The sequence below is a fragment of the Drosophila yakuba genome, chromosome 3R, assembly GCF_016746365.2.
Source record: "Drosophila yakuba strain Tai18E2 chromosome 3R, Prin_Dyak_Tai18E2_2.1, whole genome shotgun sequence".
NCBI classification, from domain to species: domain Eukaryota; kingdom Metazoa; phylum Arthropoda; class Insecta; order Diptera; family Drosophilidae; genus Drosophila; species Drosophila yakuba.
Window position 1 is genome coordinate 8,321,635 of NC_052530.2, and position 24,286 is coordinate 8,345,920.

General features: G+C 40.9%; 2 protein-coding genes and 1 long non-coding RNA gene across 7 annotated transcripts in view; 2 read left to right on the forward strand and 1 right to left on the reverse strand.

The window, feature by feature from the left end:
* Positions 1-37: 37 nt before the first annotated feature.
* On the reverse strand, positions 38-14,589 carry LOC120321895. The gene is made up of 2 exons (XR_005561624.2): positions 13,521-14,589; positions 38-355 (listed from the first exon to the last, which is right to left on the reverse strand). It is a non-coding gene; the product is annotated as an uncharacterized LOC120321895 (long non-coding RNA).
* LOC6535986 lies at positions 474-3,931 on the forward strand. 2 transcript variants are annotated; one of them, XM_039376018.2, is made up of 5 exons: positions 474-668; positions 1,178-1,356; positions 1,912-3,188; positions 3,265-3,270; positions 3,468-3,931. In XM_039376018.2, exons 2-5 carry the CDS (start codon positions 1,183-1,185, stop codon positions 3,712-3,714), a joined length of 1,704 nt encoding a protein of 567 aa, XP_039231952.1. In that variant the 5' UTR covers positions 474-668; positions 1,178-1,182; the 3' UTR covers positions 3,715-3,931. The 2 variants fall into 2 exon arrangements, with proteins under 2 accessions (XP_039231952.1, XP_002096601.3); XM_002096565.4 differs by lacking the exon at positions 3,265-3,270 and having other exon boundaries at positions 475-668.
* The window catches only part of LOC6539897 (protein doublesex), a 42,427-nt gene continuing 28,391 nt past the window's right edge, over positions 10,251-24,286 (forward strand). The window contains exons 1-2 of one of the 4 annotated variants that reach the window (XM_039376019.1): positions 10,251-10,947; positions 16,531-17,902. In XM_039376019.1, coding sequence (XP_039231953.1) covers positions 16,846-17,902 — 1,057 coding nt within the window. In that variant the 5' untranslated portion in view covers positions 10,251-10,947; positions 16,531-16,845. Of the gene's footprint in view, positions 10,948-14,673; positions 15,214-16,530; positions 17,903-24,286 lie in introns of those variants that run through there. The other 3 variants (XM_039376022.2, XM_039376021.2, XM_039376020.1) reach the window with 3 other exon arrangements.

The following is a 24,286-nucleotide window of genomic DNA, read 5'->3' on the forward strand; positions in this document are numbered from 1 at the left end:
TATACAGTAACTGTAAATGAAAATAGTCCGTATGAAATTACAATGTTACTTGACGAATTGACTTATTTTATTTACTAATTCGGATAGTCGGGGAACTCGACTACAGCGATCTCTCTATGTTTTCATTTAAATAAATATATTTCTTACCAACTCAGGAACAAACTTTTGCCATGCATCTATTATCGCGCTTGAAATTTTTTGGAGGCGCCAGCAAAGTAAGTTCAGTTCACTAAAATATCTTAGCGTTTTTAGTAATAACAATATTGCAGAGCTCCGTCACGCTTCCAGCTCCTGGTGAGTTTTCCTTAGCAAACTATTCAATTTTCGCGCCAGTCAGGGTTGCAGCATTCAGCTTCTGTAAGACAGCGAAAAACGCACTAAAAATCAACGAGGTATTTTGAAAAAGTTGAAGGAAGTATGACCGATGGCAAGATTTATTCCTAGTAAGCCCGTATTCGTTCTCATAAAATATTTTACATTCCACACATGCGAGCCACTTGCACAGAATGCCTCACCGCGTTTAATTCGCTAATTTTCGCAGTGGTCTATTTTAGGCGTGTCTCTTAGTACAACGAACGCAGCTGCTGAAAACCCAACCGATTCCACGGAGGTCTACAAATCTATAGCCGAAGATACATTTGTGGGAGGCAGTTCGAACACAGAAAAAGGTAATTAAACAAAGAAATGTTGTCTACATCTGGGGAAAAATGGATGGCTGACGTAACAATGCGTCGAATTTTCACTGGAAGCGCCCATGAAAATGTATCTAAGTATCTATATTTAAAAGTATATATCTGCCATTTTTGTGGGTTCGGGGTATGTTCGGGGCCGTGTTGGGCGTGTGTGTGTGGTTATGGCTTATCAGTGCGCGAGATAAGAAGAGTATGCGGAAAACGATATCGATTTCCAAACAAGCCACAGGTCCATTTCCAAATGAAGCGCAAACTCGAAGCGTGGCTCGCTATCCGTGACGTCAGCAAGTTGCTCCCTGGAAAATCTCATACGGAAAACTCCCCTTCTGTTGTGAATTATGAGAAATGTGGCTTCTGATCTCGACTTAACCTTACAAAGCTGGCTCCGTTCGCCGTAGAAAGTCTGTGGGCATTAGGTTTATGTGCTTAGGCTAATTGAAACTGATTTGAGCCAATTAACCTTTGTTGAATCATTTACTTTTCAGTCGACATGGTCCAGGATGAGAAGGCGGCCCACACCGATGGCGCCGACGAGCAGATGCTGGGCTCCAACGGAGTGGAGGACAAGCTGGCCGAGCGTCGGGATGAGGTGAAGTTCATCAAGGGCGATCACCAGAACGGCGATGCCAAGATCGACATCGGAACCGTCAACGGAGGCAAGCCTGTGAGTGCAATACATACCTAAATATATTAATAATAATCGGAAAACAAGAAAGGAAACTCGCTTCTGACTGTACAGTAAAATCATAAAAACCTTCGCAAGGGTTTGATAAACTTGCAGCTCAGACATATTTGCTTTTTTATTTAAAAAGCTACAAAATTTCAATAGTCAAATAGTTAGTCACTAGTTATGTTCATTCAAAAATATGCATGTCTGTGGCTATGATTGGCTTCCAGTTATACACACTAAATAATACATCACATAGTTGAATTTTGTTCTCCGGTTAATGACCTTGGCTTGTCATTCAATAAATATGCATACATACATATGTATATGCGGATGTGTATATGAAAATATAAATTTTTTTTTTTTTTGTGCAGAGCTATTGTTTTTAAGTAATTATTATCAAATAACTATTACTCATATTACATATTACTAACATCTTATTACTCGCTTCTGGAATCTAAAATCTGTTTCCCTCTTTAACCCTAAGGCCTTTTATTGCTATAAAAATTAATATTTTAATATGAGAATAACTAATATTTTTCGTCATCACAGGCCTTTACTGGTATGAGCAAGGAGGAACTCATGAAGTATGCCAACGATCCTTTCTGGGTGCGTCTCCGCTGGATCTTCTTCGTGTGTTTCTGGGCCATTTGGGTGGGCATGCTGGTGGGCGCCATCCTGATCATCATCGGAGCCCCCAAGTGCGCTGCTCCGCAGCCACTACCATGGTACAAGCGTGGACCACATGCGAAGTTCGCCAGCGTTCAATCCTGCAAGGCGGAGGATGTTCAGGTCGCCAAGAAGCTGGTTTCGGCTGGCGCCATTTATGAGCTGCCAGCTGCTCTGACCTACGACGTGAAGAAGCCGGAGGTGGAGGAGAAGATCAAGCAATTGGTGGCTCTGTACCAGGGCAGCGATACCAGGGTTATAATTGACCTGACGCCCAACTACGCGGCAAAGGACTCGCAGCTGGTGCAGGATGCCATTGCGGACCCGGAGAAGCGATCCGCCTTTGTCTGGGTGAGCGGGGAAAACAGTCAACCCAACAACTGGCTCAAGGTGGGCGGAAATCGCAGCGCCTGGGAAAAGCTGGGAGACAGCTATGTGCTCTCCCAGTTCGAAGACGGGTACTACGATCTCAAGATGAACAGTACCATCATTAGGAACGAGTTTGGAGGAGTCTTGAAGCATCTGGTGGCATTGGGCGTTCGAGGCTTCCGCCTTAAAAATACCAAGTTCTTTGTGCTATCCGATGGCCTCGAGGATGAGGTGAACTCTGCATCGCCGAAGGACTTGAGCCTTGGACCCAATGACTATGGCTTCTACGACCACAAGCAAACCACTTTCCAATTCGGTCTGGGCAATGTGCTCTATGAATACCTCAGCATCGTCAAGAATGCCTCCGACGAGGCTTTCTTTTCGGTTGCCGAGGATGTCATCAAACCACAGGTCTACCAGTTGAACGAAGTTACTGATGCATATGGCATCGATCTGCCCATGTACGGAGACTTTGTTAAGGTGCTCAGCAAATCAAAGCCAGAAAAGTCGCTGCAGAAGGATCTGGAGAACACACTCTTCCAAGCAGGAAAAGACAGCTGGCTGCAGTGGAACTTCGCGGACGTCTATGTCGACACCCCGCAGGATCCATCCGCTCTGGCCATGTTCCTATCGCTGCTGCCCGGTGTTCCCGTGGTGGCTGTGGACGCTGTGGCATATCAGAACGTTACTGAAGAGACCTACAGGCAGATCACCTCTCTGCGCAAGACTGCATCCTACATGCACGGAGAACTCACTCTATACCAGGCCGATCCACTGGTCGCCTTCTCCAGGTAATTGAAGTCATTGACTGTCTCGATTGTAATTGTTACTAACTTTTGTATAATTCATTATGCTTGTCACTTGAAGGCAAAGGTAAAAACTTAAACCATGTATCCCTGTATGTTACAAAGTAGTATTTTAATGTTATATATTCTTATAACATTTTTATTGTTACATTATATTAGTTTTATTTTTATTAAAGTAATAATTGTGTTTATATGTAGTAGAATGTTAAAAGATTTCACACATCTTTTTAATTGTATCTAACCCATTTTTGTGTTTTTCCACAGGATCAAGTCTGGAAATCCAGGCTACTTCGTCATCTTCAATCCCACCGAGGTGCCACAGGCGAGCCACTTTACTATTCCGGAGAATCTACCAGACAAGATGACCGTATCCTATTTCAGCGAGCAGTACAACAACAACATGGATATTTCCGGAAAGGTTGCTCATGCTGGAAGGGTTAATCTCAAAGACCTCAAGGTGGCGCCACACTCCAGCATCATCCTGACCTATGTGCCAGTGAAGGCGGAGTAATGCGGTAGCACCTGTTACTATACAGCAATCTCAACAATATTGCTTAAACGCATATATACAGGAATTGTATAAAAAGAAAAGTAAAATGCTTTGTTAACCGTTGAGATTTAAAGCCGCCAAACAAAATTTCAAAGTTTTTCGCTGAGGACTTGTTAGACTTGCTTGCTTGTTCATGCGCTTGCTAAGAATTAAATACAATATTTGCTTGCATTTAAAATGACGTTGTTTTCAAAATCATGCACATTTAAAATTCAATCAAGGGGCTCAAAATTAAGGAGAAATATTCAAATATAACAAACATTTAATAATCTGGCACAAACGCTTGCATTTCATCAATCTAAGCTGGCAACATTTACCTTCTGGCAACGCCAGTTTTGTCCAGAATGGCAACTTTGTTTAACTTATACTTCAAATTCAAATTCAAACGTCTTGTATGATGTGGAAGTGATGTGGATCAACACTATACAATTTTCTTATTTGGCCTTCCTTAACAAGTTGGTAAATTTCGTACCAAACTGAGAAACAGCAGAACTATTTGGTCTTTGTGGAAAAGTTTGAAGACCTCAAAGAAAATAACTAATGCATTTGGCATACGTGTGTGGGCCAACTTTGAGATACAAATAGTTGGGGCGGGCTGGCAAAACAAAAGTATGTGCGGGCTGCCCGAGACAAATAATCAAAATCGACAAGCGAAATGAGCCAAAAACAAAGCGGCCAAAATGTTTTTAGTTTGCACAGTCCTGTCTCCGAATGGCAGCCTGGGGAGCAAGAGCTCTCTCCGCATACCTCCCCGTAACTTATATGTATGTACCAGCAAAAGACGAAAAGGATATGCGCACGTGCTAATGTGATTAGATACACAAGCACCAGCATGCTGATGCTGGATAAGGCGACTTGTTCGAGGAACCGCAACATGCAGTGCAGTTGATTGCGGCAAGCCAGCTACAATAACAAGAAAACTCGACTACCGAGCAGAACAACTTCATTTTCGGTATCTCTGAGATGCAAACTATTGTTGCGCAGGTCATCATCATCGTCCATATCATCATCACCATCATCATCTGGGACCTGCGAACTTCTCGACCGGCATTCCGCCACTTCCCCCAACCCATACCAAACATACCACCCATCACAATCACCATCGCCACTCCAACCTCCACTTTAGACCTGGCCTTGTGCGCTGCGAAATTATTTTGTCGCTACAACTTTTCCATCGGGCAGTCATCAAATGCAGCACCAACCCTTCTAGACAGGTCCACTCGGGCTGACCACTGATTTAATTGCAATGTGCAACACATCTGCTGCGATGTCACCAAAAGCACTGGGGAATGCGTTAAGTGGGTTTTAATAAATTTTTCACTTATATCCCGGCTTTGGCCTTGCGAATGGCCAAGGGATTAATAGCTTCACTTGGCAGTCTGTGGTTGGGATTGACAAATTAAGCATCCTTTTGTACTTGGGAAAGTGTACTTAAGCATACGCATGTTTTGTGTGTATATTAATATAACAAACTTTCTAAACAATATTTTGTATTAGGAAAGTGTCATTCAAATTTAACTTTTCATATCAAACTGCATGTATTTAAACAGCACGTTTGCTTTTAAAATCTAAAGATATCTTATTTTTGAAATGCAACCAATGAAATAAAGTAGCGGAAATTTTAAAGACCAGTCCTCGACTTCCACGTTCTTAAATGGTGCAAAAGAACCTGCCGCAATAATATACATATTATAATAGTCCAGAACAAACTTTAATGTTATATAATGTTAAAGCATAATATCTTTTGTCACGATCTGCACACATTATATTAACATATTTAATTTTCCATGATTAAAAAGTAATCTTAAGCGATAATGGCATGTTTTATGTTGCATGATCTCCGTAATTGCTTATTAATTGCCGACTGCCGAGTTCTTACTTTGTGTTTCGGAAATTTGTGTTGCAAATTTCGTTATTAAATTAAATATACCCTTGAGAGTAGATATATAAATATGATATTTAAATACAATGTAGTGCAACTCAGCCCAATCCCAGGTGTTTCTAAGGTAAAAACCTCGCTGGCACATTTATTAGGTGTCACGATATCTGCTTAGGGTTCCTTTGAAGGGCTTACATCGGATTATGGGCACATACGCACCAGTGTCAACAACTCAATTCGATGGGTGGAAAAAAAGAGCCAAATGAGTCGGCTAATTTGTATTGATTTTTTATCGTGCAAGCCAACTCCCTTTTTTCTTGTCCCTCATACTTTTTCAGCTCTATGTTGCTGGTGCGTATTTCTGTTTGTTTTGAACTTTCCCATGCATAAATTTTGCATATTAATTGAGCGACTGTCATCAATATGTCTGTGCACAGCGCGGAACCCACCCATTGACCATTCCCTGCTCCATCCTCATCACAGCATGGCATCATTAGTTGGCCTAAAAAATCCCATCAGGCTTTGATTAACATTTTGTGCACAGAAATGGCGGCCAAATGCAAGAGCGTCTAAATGAGTTGCATCTAATTGAGTGACAAACACGCCACGAACAACACAACACCACCGACACCACCGACAGAACAGGCCGGCCACCTTTCACAAACTGTGCCAATTTGTTTTAAAATGCATCATCCCGGCGCTCAATCAGTTTTGTTCTGTTGGGTCCGGACCAGTCCGGAACTTATCCCTCCCCAGAATCCCATGTCCAGTGCCTGCTCTCGACTGTTTTTCAATTTGCATGCAAGCGTAAATTACTCTCGGCTCGAGACCCCTTCACCCCTTCTTGAACACCGATCCTTTCCCCACACGGATTCCGCCCGCTGGTCGGTTAAAAGGTTTGTCCTTTGGTTACGTTCTATATGCAGATTGCCATCGCTTTCGAGGACTGCTCCGTTCTTGCTCCTCCTTTTTGGTGTGCCTGTCGGAATCTTCTGCCTGACTGCTTTAAATAACTCTGCGTATCTTGGTTATGAACATAAAACACGTTTTTGGCACCCCATTTGTCATTAAGCTACCAATTTGCTCGGCTTCAAAAACATCTCAAATTTCCCACCGACTCAACGGGAGGGGGGAGCTGAAAATTAGCCAGGTTAAGAGCCCAAAGAAGAAAGATCAAAAAGCAAGCGACGAGGACACGGATGGTGAGCCCTAATCGACGCCTGGCCAAAAATGGAAATGGACACAAATCTTAGGAACATTTAAACATTTAACATTTAAAATACTTAGATGTTAAAATGCTTTTAAATTAAAATTTTTCGTAATTTGATTAGGGAAATTTCATTCAATTATTTTAATGAACTTTATTACCTTTGCAACTATTTTTCTTAGTTTAATGACTTAACAACTTTTGTATATTTTTACAAAAAGTAACCATTATTAGGATATCTTAAATTTATATGAAAATCAGATTGTTCCTGAATATATGCACTTTTCTGTGGAATTTAACCCTCCAGTTGGTTTAGTTAAGTGTGTTGTAATCATAATTGCTTTACACGAACTCCGAAAATTCTCGCATTAATTTTGAATGGCAACTTGAACAATTTCACGGAAGCAGTTTTGACTTCGTGTACATATTCACCCGATCTGTTCGGAGGAAATGCCAACTGACAGCGGTTGATATACATTTGCGATCTGGGCGCCAGACTTGTGTACGATTCGCATGCCTAAGCAACTCGACCGGCTACCAAGTTAAGCCAAAGAAAATGTTTTATGGTTGTAAGCTAAAATATGTTTTTAATCAAAAATAAAATACAAAGTACTTGGATAGCTACTCTTCATTTTAAAATAAGTTTATTTAGAAATACATTTTTTCTATAAATCTGATATTCATAATAAAAAGGCAATGTGGCATGTAAAAAAGAGTAGTTTCACGCAGTTCAAAAATTATCTAAATATTCATCTGCCATCTGCCCAGACTTTCGAAGTAGGGTAACACATTTGAACTCGATATAATTTCTTTCGGTGTTCTATCTACCCACTACCGCAAACTAAATCGAAAGACCTCCTTCCAAGTCGCTAACAATGTACAACAACATGTAGAATGGCTATAACAATTATAAAACACGAACACAAGTCGCTTGCGGGGAATCGCAATGGCAATGTGAGAGGTAGTAAGGAAGGTGTCTGCGGAGACAGACTGCGGTTGGCAACTTGGATTACCTTTATCTGGCTGCCGGGTCATCCGGAGAATGCTGCGCCGAGCACTTGGCAGCATTCCCCGATGTCGTCGGTGTGTCGTGTATCTTTGGTGCGGCTTTCGAGGTGACAACTGCGACAGCTAAACGTCAATTTGTATAAATGTTTGCAATTGCCACTGATGCGTCGGTTGTGGTGGATGTAGGGTTTTTAAAAATAAAACTCTCTGAATAAACGCGGATGACCAATGCGGGGGTCGCAAAGGTCCTATGAGGGAAAAGAGTATCGCCCAGATGCAGAGAGTGGAACAGGGAGCAAGAGAGCAGATCATAAATAAATATTTGCCGGTTTCTTAGCAATTTGCATTTTCTGTGGCCCTCTGAGTGTTTGTTGTTTGCCGTTCTGCCCCAGCCTTGTTGGCGTTTTTTGAGAGCGCACTCTGCCAAACGAGTTTCCATTCGGATGCATATCCGCGAGATACTCTTCCCGCGCCGCTCTTTGCTAATTGATTTATGAGATTGCAACTGCAGATGCCTCCAGCGAAGCTCTTTCGACACTCCGCCATAAAATTCGTGCGATCCAAGGTATAAATATGCAAAAAATGCTCCTTTAGAGCTTTGTGAATTTTATTGGTGCGCAATCGGCATATGATCAATTTGTGTAAGTATAAATAGGATTTGAAAGAGGAATTCAGATATTTAATCTATAAAGTATCGTGCAAGTCAATAATGAAGCCCACTGCTTTCCGCTTCAGAGATATGCTCAGGTATACAAATAATTTTAGATTCACCTTGTCTTGATGATGTTGATATTTATATATAAAAAGTAAGTAATTTTCTTTAAATGTAATTTCTTTTATGAGCGCTTAGTCAAAAGTTAAAGTGCATAATTCTTTAAATTTAAATCCGATTAACACCTCACTAAATTGAAAATCAAAGTAAGTGAAGTTGAGTGGAATTCAAACTTTTTTCTTTAAAGCACTAAATGAGTACCGAAAAAAGTTTACGTAATGAGTATTATTTGAATATTTTTTGATTGCTGAACAATACCTTCCACTTCAATTTGGTCACCAATGGGAAACTACCGAAGGCCCTTGCGCATCGAAGTCACTGCCTGCATCCAACTTTCGACCGTCTTTGGGTTCCTTTTTGGGAGTTGCGTGCACCGCCTGGGGGAAGTATCTTTTAATGGAGCACAATTATCTCCGCCGTACTGAATAAACGATCCTGAATAAGCGAACTAACTGCTGACGATGAAAGGGGACCTTTCAATGTGATAAATGCGAGTGCGACACACGAAATCGGTGCCTCTGAAGGTGGCATAAATATGCGGCGCAGACTGAAGTCCAGCTGAGTGGTTCGACCTATATCGTTGGCTAGACGCCCAGACCCGATTCGATGCTTCCCATATCTGGCGCTTCTTCTTCTTCTTGCGCCACACGACGAAAAGAGAACGAAAGAGAGCGCGGCAAATTAACGATCGAAACATGCATGCGAAGACGTCAATGTACGGCAACATTGTTGTTCCACTCGAGCTTCTCGCAGAGATTCGCAACAAACACAAGTGAAATTCAAGAGAGAATCGCACAGAGAGGAAGAGCATGTCTGCGATATTTTATGCTCCCCATTAATGGGGCAAATGCACTTTACGCTCTCGCAGACCCGTTTCTCTCCCTAACACTCTGTTGCCCAAGATGCTTTCGCTTGAGTTCTTCACATACCAACGTTGTTTCGAGCTTATGAGTTTAAAATCGTGGGTACGGGAAAATCATATACCCTATTATAGAGAACAAGGTGATATTTAAAACGAATAAGTTATTTATACCTATACCATACAATTTACTTAATTATTTTGGCGGTTTTTACTTTTCAAAATTAATACAAAAAATGTATTTCACATTTTTTTATAAATGTTTTTTCCGAAAAGTATATTTTTTAAAAACATTCTATTTGGATGAATTGAAATTACTACAAAGCCCCTCAGAGTATGCAACGCAAATAAATGGCTTTAAGTGAGGAATATACTACATATAGAGCACATTTTTAAAATACTTCTTGATACTTTTCTTATACTTCCGTGCCATATCCGGTAAGAGACTACTTCTAACTTCGTAGTGTAAGAATTATTGTTAAACATACTGAACTTTGTTACATAAAGCATATATGAAAATGTAACATATAAAAATGTATTATTGTATAGAAACGTATTTTAGTTTAATACATAGCCTTAAAAGATTGATTACGGACAAAGACATCAATTTGAAGTCCGTATCTGGTACAACACCAATTTGGGTTTTCCTCGTTGGGCTGCAGTGCATCCAGCAGTTTTGCAGGCCGGATACTCTCACTCGTTTTATTTTCGCGATGCAGCAACCAGAGTGCAAATACAAATAGCAAGAGCGCTGCGTCGCCAGTTGGTGGGCCCGTCTCTGTGCCAGAAACACATGCTCAGTTTTAGGTCCGCCCGTCGCCTGAAAGTCCGTGTATCTGTCCGCTGGCTTTTGGTCTGGTAGTCGGACTGGTACTGGTCCGAGTGTTAGTATCGTGCTCGAAGCTCTAGCTTTGTGGCCGCAACCAGTTTGCTGGCATCGATCGTCCTTTGCAGGTCGTGCATGTCGCGTTGGCGTCTCGCACGGTCCGCGTTCCATGCTCGAAATCGCAACCTCAAGCTTAAGTGAACAGAACTGGAGCGGATTCGGGTCGAAAAATCTGTGCGATAGTGGTTTTTGCTACGCAATGTCCGAATATATCTCCAGAATGCGTTGACCCACAGAAAACCAGATCGAACCGCGAGTGCCATGCTAAATAAAGTCGTTTGCAACTACAGCTTTAACGGCTTAAGATAACAAATAAAAGAAATAAATTTTTACCGGCTCCACACTCTCACTCTCGGTCCACGAAGCACTCCCGACCCGACCGCCTTGTCCCAGTCGATCGCGCTCCCCGTATCTCATCCAGTGCTCCGAGTGCTAATGATATTTTCTCTCACTTTGCTTGCATAACCAAGAGCAGAACACACGGCGCGGAGGCAGATTGCAGATACAGATACAGATACTGCTAGTAGTTTAGTAGTGAGCACGGAGAAACCTTTGCAGATGCGTGCAATTGCCATTGTACCCGGTAAGTGAACAATGAGTTATGAGCGCTCTGCGGCCAAAAGTGCCACCACCAACACCACCACAACCACTCCGCTCCGTTTTGCCACCTTTTTGCCCGGCATCTGGGGGCGTTGCAAACTGCCTTGTAATTGCCTGACATAAATGCTCGTGTGTACAAGGCTTAATGGCGATAGCAGCAGGTACGCTCAGCGATTGCCATCTACAACTGGCGGCATGACTGCTGGATCGGGGGAACCAGGGGTTCCGAGCGCCCGGTTTAGGCTATTGTCTGACTTCCAAATTGAACAGGAAACAAGCAACAGGTCGTGTTTCACAGCCGCACTCTGAGACTCCCGCATAGCTCCATTAGATTCAATGATTGGGATAGCCTAGGCCATTGCTATTGCCGTTTGTGATCGGTTATCCTAGATCGGTGCTTATAAGGCAAATTGGATTGAAGTCTGAATACTTATGAGCAAAATGCAAATATCAAATACGGAAACCGTTTTGTTTAAGACGACGAGCAAATGCTGCATATTCTTATTCAAATTAAAGTTCAAGGGAAGCCGGTTCTTGTCACTAGTTAAGCTTACCATTGATTATCCACAAGTGCTATAATTATGACAAAGCAATCAATGTAACTAACAAATTAAATTCAGAACTTTAAATGTTGCCAATGCTCTATTTATACAGCGGAAAAGGACAGTTTACATGTATTTATTTTTAAGGTGAAAAGATTATATGTTATCTTAACTATAATAACATAGGTGTTTTTTTAATATTATATAGTTTTTATATAGTCATTGCTAGCCTTGCTGACCTTTAAATATAAATGTTTAAAACATATTGTTGAGGGCTTAAGGGGGCTTTAGTATAAACTGCATTTAGCTTTTACTCACGAAATGGCTAGATCGACTAGACTAGTGCTCCTGAACAAGAATAAAAAGATTCAAGTAAGCGGTTGGATTCTTCGGCCAACGAGCACACTATTCCCTTATGAAGTAATTTCTAGCAAATTATCAAAACGTATAAGATCGTCAAATATTTATCTCTAAAACAAACCTAGGCTTGGTTCATTTTCGCAACAATGTATATAAATATAAATATCCGATTCCGGTGAAGGTATTTTTCTTGGTGCACACTAATAATGATCTTTACTCAATTTTATAAGCTGCACTCCGCTGGCAATTATCATATAAACGATTTAAGGCGCTTTTGCCATTTATAACGCCGAGCTGCCCTTGGCCCATTAATAACCTGAAGTGCATTCTTATCGTGATCTCTTCCGCTTGAGACAAATTAATTGAGCATACATGCGCAAGCTGCACATTTTTTATGCTCGCCCGTAATCAATTTAATCCGCTTCTCCTTTGGCAACTGCGGAGCTGTTACCCTTGATATTTGTCATAATTTCCCCCGAACAGTTATCAAATTCTCAATTGAAAACTGATAGCCCCCAAGTTCTTTCTCTTAAAGTTTCTCTTCGGAGGAATTAGTCTCTCCAGTTCGCTCGGCACATACAAATTAGAGGCGACATGCAAGATAAGCAATCTTGTGCAGTTTTTAAACACAGAGGCAAAATAACAACTTTTTGCCGTGGCTAGCAGGAGGCGGGGGAATAGGGGCGGCTATCTGGGGCTAGCACGAATGTGGGACCCGTTATCAGCACATCGTTCATGCTCAATTTACCCTCCATTTAAATACAGGGTATTAACTCCTTAGAATCCGAAATTAAGTTATTACGGCAAACGAAAATTGGGACAGACAAACTCTAACACTATATGTCACCTAGCTAATAGGTTGAAATTTACGTCTACGTCACATATATTTCTCCTTATCTTTTGCCTATTAGGTTCTAATCAATCGTCAAACATTTTGAGTGCGAATCTGTATGCATAGGCAAGTTAAATGAGTCACCCCAAATGTCAAACTACGTGCAAATTAGATTAAACACGAATTAAACACGCCAGCAGGTGAGAAAATGTGGTGTAGAAGAATCATTTATTCCCTATCTGAGTCTAAACACATGCAAGCAATATATAAAATAAATACTTGTAAAGAATCTTATATTTCTTTCCTAAGTTTAAAGCAAATAAGTGCATATGTAATGTGTTCTTTTATTTCAATTCATCTAAAATTACTATGTATTATACATATTGAGAAATATAACCAACATTCCCTCTATGTATACTTGATTATTTGAGTTGTATTATTATAAAAACAGCAATTATAAAATTTGTTTAAAGTCTTGAGTCTTAAGATAAATGATTTCTGGACGATACAGGACCACTTATCAATATTATCACTGGATATTTTTATAATTGCATATTTAACTAATACTCCAAGATCTCAGTTCAAAAAGTTTTACTTTGTAAAAATGGTTCTCAGATTCTCGCTCTTCCATTTATTGATAATAAATTATGATATATACCTAAAAATCATGTTGTATCATACACTGTGTGTATATAATATGTACATATGTATGCACATAAATTTAAAAACGTAATAGAAATGCCACCCATTGCAGTTTTATATATAAATTTCCAACATAGTTAGATAAGGAATATGTACATATATAAAATTTCAACGCCATACCTCTGAAACAAGTATTTCCAATAGCCCATTTGAAGCCGTGTCATCGTGTGTAGTTGTTATCGACTGTACAAAAAGATTGGAGCTCCTTTGTTAGGTAGTTGCAGAGGCCTCCAAAAGCCTATAACACCCGAGTGCCGTCCACAAATATCCACATCACTCACACGCCCTTTAGAACGAAGAAATAACCAAAACAAATGCAATAAAATTCGCAGCACAAGCGGGCGAGCAGAAGTGCAAAAAAGCAATTAAGAGGCGGAAGACGAAACTAAGACTAAGTCGAGCGCACTGCAACTCGAACCCGGACAAGTTGCGAGGCGACTGCAACCGGCAACACACACTCTCACACACACACACAAGTGCAGCGAAAGCGGGAACACCAACGAATCGACAACAACAACGCCAGCCAATGTGTGTGAGGCTGCCTATGTACTAGTCCGTCCGTATGTTTGCGCGAGTGTGTGTGTGTTTGCTGCATGTGCCAGTGCGTTGTATTGGTATTGGTGTGCAGCCCCCACTTTTCTCCAAATGCACGCAACGTCGACGCTGCATAGTGAGACCAAAACGTATGGTTTTAGATATGGTCTTTGCGTTTTTGTTACTTTTATAGTTGTTGGGTTTGGTTTCCAACGCTGCATTCTCGATTGTCAAGTAGTTATCTTTCAGTGTTTAACTTAAAATATGACTTAGGTGCAGAATGATTCAGATTTTACGACTTTTGAAAACTGGCATTACACATTAAACGCAAATTCAAAAAATTAGTTTCTCCCTTTGGAATATGAATAACACATAATACTAGTGCTAACTTTCATGATGTTTTGAATAAGCCATTTTAGTTCAATGAATAAAATAAATACTATTGAAAGTCCAGCGTTACTCAGCGTCAAACATCAGTTCTGCGTCGCAAGATTATCAAGTGCTTTCGGCCCACTGTGGCTCAGTTTGGGTGCGCTGCTCTTGCTCTCTCGATGCGATTTTCGGTTCCGTTTCGTTGGCGGTGCCCGCTTCCACGCAAACACAGGCAAACATCGCACACCAACCAACTGGCGCACACACACTCGCACATTCGCGGGCCGGGCACCAATACTAACGCATTCGCTCAGCGCTTTTGAGTTCTTTGCATCCGCGTCTTGCGGCCCAATGTGAGTTGCCTTGTGCATGCCAAAGATTTCAGATCGGTCAGCAGCAGCAGAAGCAAAAAGCTCGGCTCGCGACTCGCGGAACGTTTTTGAAAAGTTGTGCGGATTAACAGAGCAGATTTGGGTTTCATAGGGCCCTATGAATATTGATTTTTGCACGTTGCTATCGGTGCTGAACAGTTGTTTAATTTGACTACAATCGGATTCTTCAGTCGCGCGTTTTACCGGCGGCTTTTGCAAGTCAGTTGAGATCGTGCAACACTTTTTGTGTGATTTTTTGTTTGTTGTGTGTCGACTATTAATTGATATTCTTAAACATACAGCTAAAAGTGACTGTATACTTGGAGTTGTGGAAGCAAGTGTTTTGTGTGAAAATCTACAAAAGCTAAACATACCATTTCTTATATTAAACCACCAATAGTAATCCGGAATATTCTTACCCATAACCTAAAAACCTTCTAAATACATAAAATCAACTTTAAATATATATTTATTTATAATATATAACATATTTTCAAATATAATCAAACGAATCTTTCAAAACACACGTTAAACAGGTAAACTTAATATTTAATATTAAAGTTACCACCTACGCTATTTTAAATGATCACATGATCTTGAAAATAAATATAAATGTATTAATTGTAAATCAAAATACACGCAATAATGCCAAGTATAAAATGTACATATACATTTTTTTTAAACTTAGTAGCTGTTTTATTTCTGAAAATAGTAAATATTAAAAAATATTTTTAAGAAAAGTATTACAAAAAAGTTTTCCTTTTCTAATTGTAAACAAATAAATTAAAAAAATAGGACTAATAAATTAAATATTATAATATTATATATTATTATATTATGATTAAATATTATAATATATAATATATAATATATTATTACAAACTCAATTAGAGAAGAAGATATCATATGGTTTATTCGTTAGACTTTAATGTTTCGCATTGTTTTTTCTGTATATTAAACATGTATCTGTTTATCTATAACAAAATTTGAAATAAACAATTTTTAATTAGTAATCGGAATAAAAAAATACGAAATAATCCTGCAGTTAAATCTGTAACAAAAACTTCTCGTGATAAAGTGTTTTGAAAAGTATATAAGCAAATATTGGCTGTAAATTTACCATTACTTTTCAAAATTATATATGCTTTCCATATTAACTTTTGCTCATAGTTATAATATATAATCTTTTACGATTCATAATTAACCGTATTACGTAAATGTATCTGAGGAATTTTTCACACAATTCTCAAACGAAAAATACGCTTGCAAAATTAATGCCTAGCCATTTCAAAGAGTCAAAAGTCGACCATAATTTCAGTACCTTCCATTAGCTATTTGCGCATCCGTTTGGACTGTTTGAGACATTGAGTATTACATGATACCGGGACAAATTCACTACTCTATCAATACAATGTATCTACGTGTTTGGCTCCACCTTCGACTTGTTTTTGAAACCGAATACCAGTCTAAGCAATGTTCTTCTATGTAAAGGGGCGTGGTTAATCGAATCTAAATCATGCTTCATACTTTATTGCCTTATAACATGCGATATTCGATGGCCAATAAGAACGGAGTTTTAACATCTGTTTTGGTTTTCTACTATTCTGACGTGAGGTCTATGGAAAAATATTGCAAGCATTTTCTAAATGTAAATGTTTTGCCACTGCTAGCCAAGCATGCAAAAAAGAAGGACTAACTAAATTTCTTAATCGTTAATAAATAATTGGGCCTCTTACCTAGAGTAGATACATAGATGCAGTGGAATTGCATCAGCTGAATAAGAGTGGAGTGGATACTAACTAAAATTTGACGATTATCTTGTATTAAACAAAAATTTAACCTTCTTTTTTCAGGTGCTCCTAAAATAAAAAGGCAATCTGCAAAAATTTAAAAGTGAGACCTTAAGTCTAAATATTTATCAATACTCTTCAGACTTACCCAATACTTAAACTTATCAAAATTTCATGCAAGATTAAATTGCAATACAACTACATAATCTTGGATAACATAAATCTCATTGAAATAAAATTAAATAATTTCAAGCCCCAGTGAACTAAACAGCAAAAGACAGTTAATAGGCACAGAAAATGCTGCTAAAAATAGCTTAAAGCACGGTAAAATAAACTTAGACGCTCGAACTTTTACATAGGATATCAGAAGCTGGAAACATGGTTTCGGAGGAGAACTGGAATAGCGACACGATGTCCGACTCGGACATGATCGACTCAAAGAACGACGTATGTGGCGGTGCCTCCAGTTCCAGTGGCAGCTCGATTTCGCCGAGGACGCCACCCAACTGCGCCCGCTGCCGCAATCATGGCCTGAAGATTACACTGAAGGGACACAAGAGGTACTGCAAGTTCCGCTATTGTACGTGCGAAAAGTGCCGGCTGACGGCGGACCGCCAGCGGGTGATGGCTCTGCAAACGGCCTTGAGGCGAGCCCAGGCGCAGGACGAGCAGCGGGCACTGCACATGCATGAGGTGCCGCCTGCCAATCCGGCGGCCACAACTTTGCTGAGTCATCACCATCATGTCGCAGCTCCCGCCCATGTCCACGCCCACCATGTGCATGCCCATCACGCACACGGACACCACTCGCATCACGGACATGTCCTGCACCACCAGCAGGCAGCGGCGGCCGCAGCAGCAGCTCCGTCGGCTCCAGCCTCCCATCTTGGTGGGTCCACCACGGCCACCTCCAGCCTCCACGGTCACGCCCACGCGCACCACGTCCACATGGCAGCCGCTGCAGCCGCTTCGGTGGCTCAGCACCAGCACCAAAGCCACCCACACTCGCACCACCACCACCATCAACAGAACCATCACCAGCATTCGCATCAACAACCGGCCACGCAGACCGCTCTGCGATCTCCGCCGCACAGCGACCACGGGGGCAGTGGGGGCCCGGCCAGCAGCAGCTCTGGCGGTGGAGCCCCCAGTTCCAGCAATGCGGCAGCGGCCACTTCGAGCAGCGGATCCAGCAGTGGAGGAGGAGGAGGAGGCGCAGGGGGCAGTTCGGGAGGCGGAGTAGGAGGTGGTAGATCCTCGGGGACATCGGTGATCACTAGCGCCGATCATCACATGACCACGGTGCCTACGCCCGCCCAATCGCTGGAGGGGTCCTGCGACTCGTCATCTCCATCGCCGTCGTCCACTTCCGGTGCCGCCATTTTGCCGATCTCAGTTTCCGTCAATCGCAAGAACGGCGCCAACGTGCCCTTGGGTAAGTAAAACCCATTTACATACATATGTCTGAAAATGCATTACTTAATACCGAAATTTACATGGGCTAGACTCAATATCCAATTGACTTCGTTATGAGCCAAAAAGCTCAACTCTACCCACCACGATCTCATAAAAAACTATATTTATAACTTCTGAGATCAGACATTAGTTATGAGGTGGTTTTTTTAAGGCTACTCAACGTAAAATGCTTTACTCATTTTTTAAAAAGCTTGATTAGAAATAAAAACCAGATAGAACGCTAACGTAACGTTGCTTACAAAGAATCTTTAGAAAATTTAATATGAAAAACAAATAACATATTTTTAGATGATAAATAACAAATCGAATACTTCTTTCAGTATTTGTTCAAATAAATTTAAGAACATACCAACTTAATTAGGGTAATGTCTTATGTTGTTCCTGTCATGTTAGGTTTCTCCTTTGGGAGCGCCTAAGCAAACACGATGTATCGTGTAGCTTCCTTAATCTGCGATCTCTGCAAGTATCTAGCAGTATTTATGGCTCATTTAGTAAAGTGCACACGGAAAATTGAAAATGGAAAGCGCAAAGAAAATTGCACAGCCTTTTCATCCTGGCCCTGTCCACGAGGAGCAGTTCGCCAAGGAGTGGCCGTGCATCTCGCGCCACTAAATGATTGCCACCTAATTATAGGCCGCAAATGCCGCCGTTGGGAGTCCCGAGGACAGAACCATGACTCCACGCGGCGTCGCGGCACGTACCATAGGCATCTGGGGCAGAGACGCCGCCGACAGAAGGCCTAATCAAGTTGTAGTTGTTCTCGGGGTCCAGACTAGTAAATAACAAAGGCAGCCAGGGGGAATGACAATTGAATGGAATGGAGTCGACATAAAGTTACCTATTGCGCATATACTCGTACGTTCATATTTATAATTAGAGTTATAATTTAGCTACAGCTTTCTGGAAACATTACATTCCCAAAAGGTAAGGGAATGTTAGGCATACAGTGTGGGCCCTTAGAGTATATCTAAGCAAATAGGCACAGCTTACATGTCTAATTTTAAAAATAAATAAGACATTTTTAAACTCTAAACAATGTTATAGTCCCAATGACAAAGAATCAGGAGACCAAAGCCCTGTAAAAACCAACAAGATGGCATTTTGCCTGGATGAACAGGCATTGTGGCGTCGGTGACGGCCCATGACAAAATCAATTAACATGGATTCACTGGCTGTCAACAGTTGACACCTGATGGCTTCAGTGCCGCCTTTTCTTTCCAAAGCGATTTGGTCGCCCATCTCGAAGCATTTAAGCCTTATTCATGCGTGGGAAAAATACTCTTCTAATTGAAGAGCATAATCGGTTATTAGAGCAATGCAAAAAAGATATGCAAGTGTATAACATTTTAAAATACGACAAATTAATTTTTTAATTGATCTTTAAGTTGAGTGTTCAAGGAGTGATTAGCATATTTATGGATCTTTCAGATACCGACACCATGCGAGTAGTACTTTTGTCCCTACACAAGTAATCAATCTATAGGCTTAATCTTGTAGACCCGCATAAACATATGATGAAAAATGGCCCTTTATGAATAATTCGCTGTACTAAGTGAGCTATTATTACCCGATTCCTTGGGACTGGCATTTATGATCAGCGTTCCCAAGAACTTAGAGTGGCTATATCTTAGGGCCTCAGATATAAAGATATAAATGCTCATTAGCGGCTGGATTCCGACTCCGTCTGGGGGTGTGGAATCCGCCGAATCAGGTGCAATGAGGGCCATCCAACGCTCGGCTGACCACGTTTCCTAATTGCACCTCGGCACACAACGCGGCATACAAATGCAGCGCAATCTACGTCTACGGACAATTACAAGACGGTCTGTCAAGCCGATCCAACACGACCATCCATCAAAGTGCTAAGCAGGCATGAAACTTTTTCACAGTTGCATTTTCCACTCGCCGATGTCTTCTTTATGCATATTATCATTATCGACGCGTAATAGCAGCCAGACATGGATCAGACATTACGGCAATCATTTAGCAGAAGCGCAGACAATACAAACCGACGTCTGTCAACTGCAGGCAGTTCGTCAATCAATTGGATACCGCCCCACCTCCTCCAGTTCCTCTGGCTCCTCGAGCTTCTTCAGCTCCTAGAGACTCTCAGGTGTCTCTGGCAGCCAAGTAGCCACAGCCAGGTTGTGGCCCCGATGTCTGCAAACATGTAAACCCAAAAGTAATCTCGATCGCCGGCACGGAGCTAACTAACCCGTCTTCAAACAGGAACCGAGATCGGGTTTCTTGCTGGCCATGGCAACTTTGTTGCACATTTTTCCAGTCCCCAAAACAAGTCGGACGGCTCATTAGTTTGGCCTGCTGCCCACACTGGCGCTGCCCGACTCCGGAATTAGTCATGCCGTCTGCGAGGCACCTCCATACGCGAGGTTAAGCACTTGGCACTTTTCCTTGGGTTTCCTGCTCCTCCAGCAGTTGTACCTGCTCCAGGACTATCATTTTGTCATTAAATCTGATGGCCATCATACTCCACCGATAATGGGCAATATTGTAGAACAATATATTGCCCTGGTATCAGTTGGATACTGGGGCTTTCCTGTACTCAAGATAATTTCTAAAACATAAGGCTATGGTCAGTGTAATGCGATTAGTGCTTTTTAAACATCTGCTTGAACACGTAATTGATTTGGAGCAGATCATCAGCCAGCAGTTTTAAGCTCGCAAATGGCTAAGTGAGGATTGGGCAGTACCTTTAATAGAAAATACAACATTCTAGAATCCTCTTTCTAGTTCTATGTTGTGTTGCTGAAGTGTATTTGGCTAGTAATTTAACAACAAGCATAATCGAAACAAATTGTGCAGTTCCAGATTAATCATTAAGTTATATATACACCATTTAAACGGTCCCGCCAAATGAAAAAGATAATTTCATCAGATTAATTAAATGCCATTTGAATACTAATAGTACGTTAGGTCAGTCAACACTTTGTTTGTTTCATTTTGTTCAATTCTGTTCATTTTGCATAATGCGCTTAACAATGCAGTAATACACTTAATATGTATTCATTATACATAACTAAACGATATAAAATCAGGCATGGTAGTAACTTTATTTAGAATAAACATAAAACTCAAAACAACTTCGAACTCGATAAGACTCATGTATGTATGTGTAGCGTGCTCACAAAGTCAAGGTAACCGTGACCCGCAATCGATAAACTTCGACTTGAGTTAATTAATTTAATGGGTTGTGCTAATTTCGGGCTCTTAAGACAGGCAGCGCCTCCTGGCCAGGCCCAAACGACCTGGTGCAAGACCAAAAGATCTCCCAGTTGTCTGTCTAGAACATTTAGTGCCGCCAATTCGACTGAAAAACCCCTGGCTGGAAACAAAAACTTTGCTGCGCTCGTAAAATGAAGTTGTAAAATGTATTTTTGGTATATTTTGCGAGCTCATACATTCTGGTCGATTTTGTTTTCGATTTCGTTTCAAATGGATCGTTTGCCGGTTTCCAGCTGGAGAGCGTAGTTTGCATTTTATTATTTTTGTTATTTCCCATATTTGAGAAATGAGCTCGGGAGCAGCGCTTGGCAGCTTTGACAGGTCATTTGGGTGAATAATTTACGAGATTTCCAGTTAATATGTTGGCATTACTGTTAATACTTCGCCGGACTTTGTTCGCGATGCCCGAAGGTCCGCTCCAAGTCGGGATTATATCCAACTGAAATGGGGCTTAATTATATAGCCAGAATCTATCCAGGAGCAGGCCACAAAAAATACTTTTCCGCACGAACAATAAAAATATGGTTTTCTCTTCTCGCAATTAAAGCCGTTTTTACGAGCAGAAAATTAGTGTAGTCGCAGTTCGCGAACTGGCCTCTGAACAGTCTAGAATGGCTCTAAACACGATGCAGCTGCAGCGGATAAAGACATAGGGCTAATAAGCTCAGGCATTCCTTGTTGGCGATATTTACAACCTGCCAAAGTCATTTGCATCGGAGTACAGGCATAATCATCTCCCATCCAGAAGGCATCAATTAGAGGGCTCTCAATGAAGCCCAACCCCCTTTTTTTGAGCCAGGTTCTAAGTCCCGAAGTATTCACTTGAGAAGCATCCTCGAAATGCGGGACATTAAGGCTCGCACTTTTTTTTTCTTGACAAGTCAAAAGCTTGTGAAGCCGTGAAAGCGGACCACCAAAAAAACTGAATTACCCTGTGTGAAGATTCAACGGCTTTTTAAGTGAGTAAAATGATGGGGCACAAGCATAATGCAACAAAAAAGATACCATACACGCCGAAAACACACGTTCTCTGTTTTAAGTAACCGTGTGGCATGAATTAATTTGCTTAAAACAAATTAAACCCGTATTCAATTTATTACATTTTTATTCAGATTATGAATTACTGTTGGTCTCCCGCCACTCGACTGTGTTGCCAAAATGTTCTCTCTGTGTAGCTATGAAAATTCCCCGAAGCTTGACCAAATAAGGCGGCGGGTTGCCTCGCTACAAACAGTTAAACAATTAGGAAACTGAGTTCGTTATTTAAAGGGGGCATTAGCTGTAAGGAAGTCATTAAATGATCGATCGCATTAAATGTTAATTGGGGCTTACATAGTGTTGACAAAATCAACAGCTCCGGGAAGGATGATTTATTCCGGCCCTGCTCTCCGATCAAAATAGGTGGGCAGTTAAAATAATTGTTCCTCCGGGCCAGATTCTTTGCCACTCAATTTATTAAATTTATAAAATATTTATGATGCCGGCCGAGTTGCTGCAAATGGTGTAATTGCATGCGAAGTACTGCTTAACACAACAATGTTGGACCCCCCGAAAGATTGTGGCGCTGGCTCTTGGTTTCTCTGTTGCCACTTAGTAATCGGACTTCGTCTCGGGTTGCCTTCAATTTCAGAACTGTTTACATTTCCACAGACACGCAATTTATGATCCGGCTTGGGGCAGGCATTGTTCGCTGCATTGGCATCGGCATCGCTGGTTGCAACAGGCAACCTGCAACTTCCCCGAGGCAGATTTATACGACTGCAAGTGCGCGAACTGAGTACGTTTGAAGCGAACTCGAATTTAGGAACGGGCAGAGCAAAGCACTTGCAGATTTATGGCAGGCATCTGCCCAAAGGTGCCAAGAACTTGCTTCATAAACCGAGTGTGTGATTGGTCTCGCCGCGGGCCAAATTGATTTATGGTCCTCTGCGGATATGTGTTAGCAGTTATCAACTGCTTAATCAGAAGAGTTTGCTCCTACAAATGCTGTTGGCCTCGTGGTATTGATATCCCAATCTTTGATATATAAGCTTGGTGCTTTAATTATAATAACAAATAGCCTAAGTGTACTTAAGTGTATTAAAACGGTAACATATGTAGAAAAGTGCGTTTTCTGGCTTCTGTATACAATTAATGATCTATAAAAACTAGGGGGCTTACTTATAATAACTAACAGCTAGAAAATTTATATTTAAGTGCTTTAATCTGATTGCAAGTAGGAAAACTGTGCGTTTCACACGAAGAAAGTTTTCAAGACTTGGGCATAAAATAAGTATTTGGGCTCTGTGAGAATAGCATAGTGCACATAATTTGTTTTTAATTACGAATCAACTTACCAAGGAAGGAAATTACTATGTTTCGATATAAATAATTATGAGTTTATGCTAATAGAAACAGTTTCTAAAGGTAATTATAATTATCCAGCAATGCACAAATGAAATTAATTTACAATTTTGGAATTTGTCTAATGTATCAAACTGAACCCATAAAGTAAGAGTGATTCGCCAAATGCTAGCCAACTTCGAGAAGTTCAACGCCCTCCATGTTTCCCTTTTCCTTCTTCAACACTTTCAAGCTTCGCATTCGGTTTCATATCCCAACAATTAAACTTGCAGCAACAAAACTGTCAGTAATAATATCCGCAACTTATGGGCCAACCGCCCTGTCCCTTTAAGCCAGTTTTCCCTAGCGAATGCGTATCTGAACTGCAGAGCAAACAGTTACGTGCATAAATAGTTACATTGATCAGCTGATCGTAGGCCGCATGAGAAGCAGGTTTTCCAGTGATCGAATTCAAAGCCGCTTTGACTTTAAGCCGAAATGTCAACAGCAACAGAGTCCGGAATGAGTAAGGGATCCACTGCCTGCACAGCGAAAAAATATCTATTTATTCGCATTACTTAAATTTACAGTTAATTTATATTTTCTTCAAAATTTGAAACAGATTTGGAACAGTTCATAAATTGATAGCAAACTATGCAAGCACGTAACTAAATTATTTAATACAATTGCTAAATGCTAAATACAAACAAATTCGTACAGTGTACATTTTTCACTATTTGCACTTTGTTATGCGGTCAAACCATTTGCACACTGGCAA

Coding starts and splice junctions, on each gene's coding strand:
- LOC6535986 (XM_039376018.2), top strand. CDS start 1,183: ATGGTCCAGGATGAGAAGGCGGCCCACACCGATGGCGCCGACGAGCAG. Junction 1,357..1,911: donor CCGTCAACGGAGGCAAGCCT/GTGAGTGCAATA, acceptor TCGTCATCACAG/GCCTTTACTGGTATGAGCAA.